The following is a 9,240-nucleotide window of genomic DNA, read 5'->3' as shown; positions in this document are numbered from 1 at the left end:
CAGCAGGTATTGTCCTGTTCTTCACCATTACTGACAGTAATCTTCCATGGCAATTTCTCTCAGTTTTATTTATGCATTTTATTGAAAAAGAAGTCTAACACTTGTAAGAACTCACTTTAGGTGGGAACGACCACAACTGGAGAAACAACACTGGACAGACTGTTGTTATTAGTCAGCACAGCTAATCACAGAACACAATCTTAGTGACAGCAGTTATTGTACACAAAACTCCAGAGAAAACAAGATTGTATCTCTGGAGAACTGACTACTTAGACAATAACTTTAAAAAAATTATTTGCTTTCCTTATTATGATTTGGGATCTTAATAACAGTGCTGTCCAGATTTCTAAGTATTCCCTGCTAACAACTATGCACCTCTTCTAGGAACCGAGTGTTCTCAGCATAAAAGGGACAGAGACTGTTGGAACAAGTGCAGAGGAGGCCACAAAGATCATCCAGTGGCTGGAGCATTGCTGCTGTGAGGACAGGCTGAGGGCACAGGGATTGTTCAGCCTGGAGAAGAGAAGACTCCAGGGTGCCCTGGCTAGAGAGGGACTTTTCACAAGAGTGTGCAGCAACAGGACAATGGGAAATGGTTTTAAACTGACAGAGAGTAGATTTAGGCTAGATCTTAGAAAGAAGTTCTTCAGTACGAGGCTGGTGAGACTCCAGAATAGATTGCTCAGAGAGGTTGTGGATGGGGCCTTGAGTAACCTAGACTAGTGGAGAGCCATCCCTGCCCATGGCAGGGAGGTTGAATTAGATGATCTCTAGGGTCCCTTCCAACCCTCCAACTTGGCAAACATGCAAAACACATAGCACCATGAGCATGCTGGCCTGGATGTTCCAAGGATAGCCAAAATTCTGAAAAGCTTAGAGCGTCTCCTCCCCTGTCTCACCCACAGATTGAGTGAGGTCACTGAAAAATGACAAGGCTGAATACACATACCCATTTAACCTCATAGCCAGTGACACAATCATATCCTAAGTTGCCATCATCCAGTAAAACAGGACAAGACCCCTGACCCACTTCCAGAGATGGTAAACACCAGCACACAGAACACATAGAGGACATAAGGATCCACACAATTTAGCTAAAAACCCAGAGAAGAGTTTTCCTTGTAACAACACAGTTTTGTTCAGTGGACATAAATAATATTAGTATACCATACTAAAACATCATTCTCCTAGGCTTAGCAGTCCTGCTAAAAAACGTGGAGAAGCAGATGTAATTAATTTCAGTGAGTATCATACTAACATAGTCAAACAGTTTAAGTACCTAATGTACTATGTTCTTGTTCTCCAGAGACACATTCTTACTGCCTAAAGATCTAGTTAAACCCACCATCTTCAACTGTCTTTGAATGAGTCTTTGAGTGGAGTGAACTCCCAAATGCATTTTCAGCCAAAGAACTGAATTCTAAGTGGAAAACCAACTGCAATGTGTCTTGTCATTTCTTGAGAAGAAATACAAGCAGCACACAGCAGTCTGACCTCCTAACACGGCATTTGGCAGAGCATCTACTTACTTTTCATCCCAAACACGATCACCTCTGTGGAAGATAACTAGGTTATTTTCAGGGTCCAGTGCCAACCCAGAAACTTGGCCTAGTTTGAGGTCTAACCCAGGCCACTCCACAACCTCTTCCATGTGGAAATCTGATGAGGGAAAGAAAGAAAAGACAAGACATTCATGTAGCTTATTTATAAAAAGAGACATGGTTAACTGCCGTTTGGTAGAGACTGTTGGGAATTATATGGACATTTTCTTGCATGCAGTATTTCCATTAATGTACTGCCATTTGATTCCAAGCATAGTTTTACTGCAGTAAAGCATGCACAAGCACTGGCATCCTGCTACACGTAGGCTGACAGAAACTTCAAAACTCCTTTTGATGCCATTCTTTTCTCCATTTTATACACATACAGCTACACAGACTCTAGAAGTTTTAGGAGCTCTGTGAACACTACCTACATTGAGAGATTACAGAAATGGGCAACTACTATCCAAAATCAGAAGGCAAATTTTAATATTAACATATCAGTGTTTTATTTAAAAATGCGCAACAAAGACTACGAATCACTAAGCCACCCACATATCAGAAGTGATTGATTCATGACTTTTTTTTAAAAAAGCTTTCAAGACTAACAACAAAAAAAATATACAGGGAAGAAAAACAGCAATGAGAAACAAATAAAACAGTGATTCCATGAAGTTTGCCTATGACATTCCTTATGGCCAACATATGCTTTCGTTCTGGATAGTGTTAATCCTAACCCAGACATTACAGGCATGAATAGAAAACAGATGTCTACATCTGATAAAAGAGATAAAGGGTAAAGTATTTGTCATTGATTACACTGTAACACAGCATTTTTAAGAATAAATACTGGATAATTTCTGAATAACACAAATCTGATTCTCACACTAAATCAACAGAACAGGATATAGCAAGTGAACCACTACTATGAGTTGAATAATTCTTGTGTTTGTCTTAAATAATAAAACTCCTCAATTAAGGGACAAAAAAAAATATTTTCATCTTAAAGATTAAATTTTAGAATATAACAAGAAGGTTACTTCAATCTCTGTTTTATGTAAAAATAGGCTTACACTGATAAAAGGCATGAGAGTCCAAAATTTGAAAAAGTTGCAGAGCATTGGCTACAAGGATTAATTTCTCAAACAGACTGCTTAAGTGCTATTTGGAAAAGGTTGGTCTGGTTTGCTCTGGCAGTACTAAGAGACAACTGAACAATATTCCCAAAGTTAAAAAACGCAATGGCAAGAGAAATGTCATTAATTCTGATAACAGGAAAAAAAAAAAATCAACTCAAATACTAAAATGCCTTCTACATGTTAGGAAACCCATCCCTCCTTCCTTTCAGAAATTAATTTGCTCAGCATAATTCAGGTATTTCTAACACACAGACTTTGTATATAGGTACGTATAGCCTAACAGAAGGTGAACAGGAAGCAATTTCTTTGCAGTTAGGTGAAACTGGGAGCCGCTTCACTCATGTTCAGTGTGTTTGATAGCATCATGCTGTACTTTGCAGTTGATTTCATTCTCCCTAAGTTTGTGTGTTTTGCTGGGATCCTAAACACCAATCACTGGGGTACCATCTAGGCAGGTGAAACATATCCCCACCCACAAAGCACTATAAAGCATCAGTGCTTTGAAACAAGGCAGTTCACAGACCTTAACACAGAGCACCCAAGGAGTTTTAGAGGCTTCAGCCTGAAGTGATCATCTAGTGAAGGAAACACGAGAAGGGAAACAATGTCCAGAATTGTCAGGTCACCTCTGCAACCCGGCTGTTCCAGATAAGCATTACATGCCCTTCCATTTCACTTGGAAGAGATGTAATCTGAGGAGTTACAGCAAGTATGGGGTGGAAGGAAAAACATTTTCTACAATCTACACAGTGGAAAGATAAAACCAGTGCTGAAAACCTACCACAGACTAGGAGATATTTCAACTTCATTAGATACCACAGCTAGAGTAGGTGACAGAAAAACTCTTTACGTTAACACAAACCTAAAACAAACCTACAGAAATGCAGTGAATCCAAGACAATTGTCAGAAACTTCCAAAACAAAATATTCTACCCTGTAGCAATTTTAGCTGACCAAATGTTCCAAGGTAAAAGAAAAGCCATTAAGGAAAAAACAAACAAAAAAAAAACAAAAAAAACAAAAAAAAAAAAAAAAAAAAAAAAAAAAAAAAAAAAAAAAAAAAAAAAAAAAAAAAAAAAAAAAAACAAAAAAAAAACAAAAAAAAAAAAAAAAAAAAAAAAAAAACAAAAAAAAAAAAAAAAAAAAAAACCCACACAAAAAAAAAAAAAAAAAAAAACACAAAAAAAAAAAAACCCACAAAAAAAAAAAAAACATTTCATACCTCTGCATCATTCTGCTGGTCACAGAAGATGCAGTACCATGTACATTCATGGACATTAGGACTTTGAAAGGAATGAAAGGATGGAAATTCAGGGTATGCTTCCTCACTTGCTCACCCCATATCAATCTGTTAGCTTGCAGAAAACTTATGGACATTTAATGTTACGGTGCCCCTTGGCCTCTGAGCCTTTTCCAAAAAGGCTAGAAAAATTGAACAGCCAAACATAGAAAGCCTAAATTTTGGTATCTGGAAAAATCATTTGCTCGAAAGCATGTACTATACAATACTTAATGTTTATACTAAGACTTAAAGAACTAAAGGATTTCTGTCAGATCAAAACAATAAAATGAGTGTACAGTAAAATACACACTATTCACAGGAACTCCAGTCTCTACCTACACAAACTTTAGATTTTTTCACACTTTTCCAAAATGGGTTTATTATTGTTATCTTTTCTTTTTACTTTGCAAGTCTCATATGTATCTTCCTTTGATACAGGTTTATCTTAAGGCAACTAGCTTTTTACAAAAACTTACTAAATTTAGACTTCATTTATCTAAGACTGGTTATGAATTCCCTAAAAAAAACTAAACGGTCCATTGAACAGTTACATATGAAACCAAAGAAAAATACTTTGCCCCATTAAAATAATTTACAATTCCTAAAAAAAAAAAATCACCAGTTTTGTTGTGAGATTTCTAAACTAAGTACCTTGTAATTTAGAGTAATTCCTTTCATCAATACAACTATAAAGAATTACACAGATTTGGAACATGCAAATCAGCCTCCAGTCTCTCTACAAGTGAAATAAAGCCTTATTTATTGGAAAAACTGCAATTTACTGTCTAGAAATCCCTAGAAGCTCTTGCTAGCTTTTAACATTACAAATTTTAGTCATGTTGCATTTACCCCCTCCCATCAGAGTATTCATTTAAATCTTGACAAATATAAGTAAGCACTGTACAAAGGAGTTTTAAAAACTGGAAAGTTACATTTGCCTTAATTGTATTGGTTGCAGTGACATTCATCAACCTGACTGACTAGTGACCAAGTCTACAGGCAACAAGATAACAGTAGTGAGGAATGGGCAGGAGTATGACGTTAAAACATTTGTAACAAGCTTACTTAACGTATTGGTCACTTGCTATTTCAGGCCAGTTACATGTCTAAAATTTGAGTATTTGCAAGACTAAAACCATCCTGGTAATTTTAAAAAAGTTAAATGAAATTAATTTAACAGTAACCAGAGTCTTGTTCTAAAAAATACTAAGAATGTTTTAAATTCAGCATAGTTGAGAATTTTATGAAAGGTGCAAAATTTTTTTTGTTAGATAACACAAGTTCAAACACTGTTTCCCTTCTTCCTCTGAAGAGGAAAATTATGTTATGGAAGGTTTTGTTCTTCTAATACATAAATACTTTCCAAAAGAGAAACTAAACCTGTGCTTAAAGGTTTTATTGCTATGAAAGTTCTGCTGCCAAAAGATGGCGCTGACAGCCTCTGCATTTCAGAACTTGGCAATATCACAAGTGTTAAAAAAACCCACCACAATGATAATTAAGATCATTTAAGTTTTCCTTTTTGCTGTAACTCAAAATTGCATCCTATGAAATGACATTTATTAATTAGCTCTCCACCAACAAATTCCCCTCAAAGAATATAAAGCTACTAAAGTAGCCAAGCAAATGCCTTCTGTAGTTAGAACTCCTGCCATACGGTGTGCCAATTAAGTCATTTATACAGTTCACTGACATTCCCTCCCCTGGACCAGTTAAAACACTCAGGCACATGGTAACAGCCCACCTGGTTTTTGCCCCTGTGCCAATAACTTGACAGGCTCTCATTTAACTGACTAGCATAACATTACATTGAAAAGTCCTTATCTTTGGTTTCCTGTTAAATAGAAGCCCAACATTTTGCTGAACACTAGAACAGAATCTCACAATTTGAACTGAAATAAAAATCAAATGGATGATGAATGATATATATTTGTGTACAATAGTACTTGGGAACATCAAGCTGGCTGGTTGCAACATACAAGCAAGCATGTGCTGCTACAGGTTACACATACAGATGACTTTCATGCAGGCGTATCAGCTTCTTTCATGAGACAGTCATCACATGCTGCATTTATCTGGCTTTCCACATTAGCAAGTAAAGACTAAGCACAATCAATATCATAGAGACTAAAATGCAAGTAAAACAAACAGTACTTCCATGGTTTCTGCTGTCATAGAAACCTGAAGGGAATTGATCGTAATACTATTATAAAAAAAACCAGCCTGTCCAAGAATATTTGGATAGCCAATTCAATCTGAAATAAATATGCAGAAAATTTTACTTCTCAAGAACTTTTCAGGATTAACTACCACTGTTTCTGAATGACAGAAAAAAACAACTGGTAGCAACAAATTATATAAAATCCTGTACCTGACAAACCAAGGTAATCAGAAAACTCATAAAATGCATGGATTTTGCCAGTGACCATTTTATGGTAGATATTTGTATTAAGAAAATTCTTCACTTCCTATCTCTACTATACCCTGTGTTTTGCCTTGTTTTAGCGTAATCGTTATCAAACAGTTAAGTAAAACTCTTGAGAGCAGAAAAAATACTCCGTGTTTGAAAAAGTACTGGTACTGTGCTATTGGTATATGTTCTTTCTTTACACATGGAGCATGAAAGAACTGCACTGAAATTCCTCTAAAATAGAGGGAGAAATTTCCATAATTAGAAAAACTGTCACGTAAAATACTTCCACGCATCAACTGATATTCCCTTCAGATTTTGCTAATGTGGATCACACCTCTTAAATTGCATTTCATCATACAAAATTAACCCCTAACCCACCTCCTGTATGTTCTTTTTCCCAGCTTCCCTCACCATGTTTAGGCTGTTGTAAAGAGAAATGTCTGTTCTCTGGTGGCCTCAAGGTAGACTCTAGTCTGTGAAATTTGTGAATTCTGTCTCTGACAAGAACAGCATTGTCCCTCTCATCATAATTTGTGATCTCTCTGGCAAGATCCTTCTTTTGGACTACATTAGCAATCTCAGCTACAAGATCTGATTCTGCCTTTTCTGTAGGGTTATGCTTATGCACATGTACAACTTCTTCCCTCTCTCCTAGCAGCTTGGAAAGGAGTGAATAGAAATCACCTGTATAGAAAAGAGAAAAGATAAGAGGAAAGGAGGGAAAAAACAATTATAACAGATTGTGCAGTTTTAGAAAGCTTCAGAAAAGTATAATCTAACAAAGTTATTCAAACAGTCATTGTCCAAAGTAGCATAAGAGGGAATTGTTTCAGCCTTAAGAATGGAATGAGCCGAGTCTCTGGTATGAAAAGATAATGTCAAATCTTTATCAACTTCAATTTACACATAGATCACATAGATGTCCACTTTTACCTGACACTGGCATAAAAAAAATCAACCACCCTGCACAGATGTTCTTGGGAACCAGGCAAAAAAAAAAAAAAAAAAAAAAAAAGAAACATTGTCCAAATTTCAGTAAAAGAACATTCATGATAGAAATATCTGGATTTTGCCAGGCTATTGAAGACTTATTCTATTTTTATACAACAAAGAGGTTAAAATCCTACAGTCTTATCAATTTGTTCACTTTAAAGACAATAACAGACAGTCATGTTGCATTTCAAAACGTATTTCTTTAAAATCTGTTATCACATAAGCTTCGGCTGCTAGAAAACAAACTTTCACATTTGCAAATAGATTCCATAGAACATACTGTAGAGAGAAGACATACTAGTAAACTTGAGTGATCCATTAAATTTTCATCTATTAGCTCAGTCTGGGTCCTGTCCCCCCTCTTCCTCCAACAGTAACATCCCCTAGTCACAGTATCTGGCAATGCAGGGAACGGTATTTTCTCAAGCTGCTCCCTAGCAACACAGTTATCACTACAGATTTCTTAGACACCAACAAGCTTTTCAATAAATTCCAGAACAGCTCAAAGCAAGCAATCAAAAATGAGGTATGCAAACCCCAGAACCACAACATTCAAACCATCTGAACAGCTTTTAAGTCAATGTTCAATTCTTTTTACAGGATTAAATAGACTGATAACGTGATGACAAACGCATCTCTCTCCTTGGATTCTCTGCTAACCAGCAGGTACCCACCTTGTTAAAATTTATTAACTAATTATCTTGGTTGCCTGAAATTATTACCAGTTCTCTTAAATACAATTGCATCATTTGAATGGAAAGAGATATCCAATAGGACTTAAAATTTGATACATTTTAAGTGCAAATCATTCATAATATAGAATTTGTATTATTTCATGACAGGCTATAGAAGACATTTTTTAGGAAAGCAAAACTATAACTAATGAAGCTTTCACAAAAAAATCTCCATGCAGAACCAGAAACCATCTCGTGCACCGTGGCAGAGCAGAAATTAGCTCTTTTGGAAATGACCCTAAGAGGATCTCTTATGTTTACACACAATCCTAGTTCAATGATTTTGAGTAAGACTCCATTCCTTGACCTTGGAAATGAAATATCCCAGATGAAATCCTCCGTCAGAAAATAATTCCTGAAGCAGCAGGGCCAATTTCAATGAAATGAACAAAGCAAATCTGGTAAGAGAGAAATTTGTTAATCTGTAAGTCCTGGCTTGGGGTAGATCAGAGCTCGTTCTGTTCAATAATTTAACTTTTCAGCTAAAGCTCTTCTAATTAACTGCACTGTCTGAAGTTAGCAGCACATTTTCTCAGACTGTCTGCTTTAAGCACTGATAACACTCTATGTTTAGAGTTCCTACCAGGCACTGGTGTGTAGGCCAAAGTCACTGCTAAAGCTTGTGTACCACATGGAGTGTGGGATAAGTAAAGCCACACCCACAGGGGGGAACCAATGGTGTATTCCATCCCATATCCATCATACTCAGGATAAAAGCTGAAGGATCACGAGGGTCAAGCCTCTTCTGTCTCCCTTCTGCCTTCTTGTCACTTTGGCTGCTCCTGCAGTGGCTGGCATCCAAGGAGGACTCCATCCATTCTGCCTTTGATCCTGAGCTGTGTGTTCCTGAACCAAGTTCCAGACTCCAGCTCCTGTACCCAGTTGCCATCTGCTGCTGAGTCCACTGCTTCTGTATCCAGCCTGGGACTTTTCCCCAGGGGCTGCTCCCCAGCATCGGGGGTGACAGTGACATATTGCCACTGGGAGGGGAGGGAGCTGGGTTCGATACTGGTTTTGTGCATATTTGTATATATTCCATTTTATTATTGTTATTACTATTATCCGTAGTAGTAGAATTAAAGCTGTTTTCCTTTTCTCTTCTAATCAGTAAGTCTCTCTCCCTCATTCCCTTTCGCTT

The 9,240-nt window shown here is 36.9% G+C and overlaps 1 protein-coding gene across 1 annotated transcript in view; it reads right to left on the bottom strand.

The window, feature by feature from the left end:
• Nucleotides 1-1,529: 1,529 nt before the first annotated feature.
• The window catches only part of LOC103775563 (peptidyl-glycine alpha-amidating monooxygenase-like), a gene marked incomplete at its 3' end in the record, with an annotated part of 17,271 nt that continues 9,560 nt past the window's right edge, over nucleotides 1,530-9,240 (bottom strand). Inside the window, exon 4 of the mRNA XM_008943025.1 lies at nucleotides 1,530-1,659. Coding sequence (XP_008941273.1) covers nucleotides 1,530-1,659 — 130 coding nt within the window. The remainder of the gene's footprint in view (nucleotides 1,660-9,240) is intronic.

This window comes from Merops nubicus, unplaced genomic scaffold (genome assembly GCF_000691845.1).
Source record: "Merops nubicus isolate BGI_N331 unplaced genomic scaffold, ASM69184v1 scaffold15656, whole genome shotgun sequence".
Lineage (NCBI taxonomy): Eukaryota > Metazoa > Chordata > Aves > Coraciiformes > Meropidae > Merops > Merops nubicus.
This window is presented reverse-complemented; position numbering and strand designations above follow the sequence as displayed.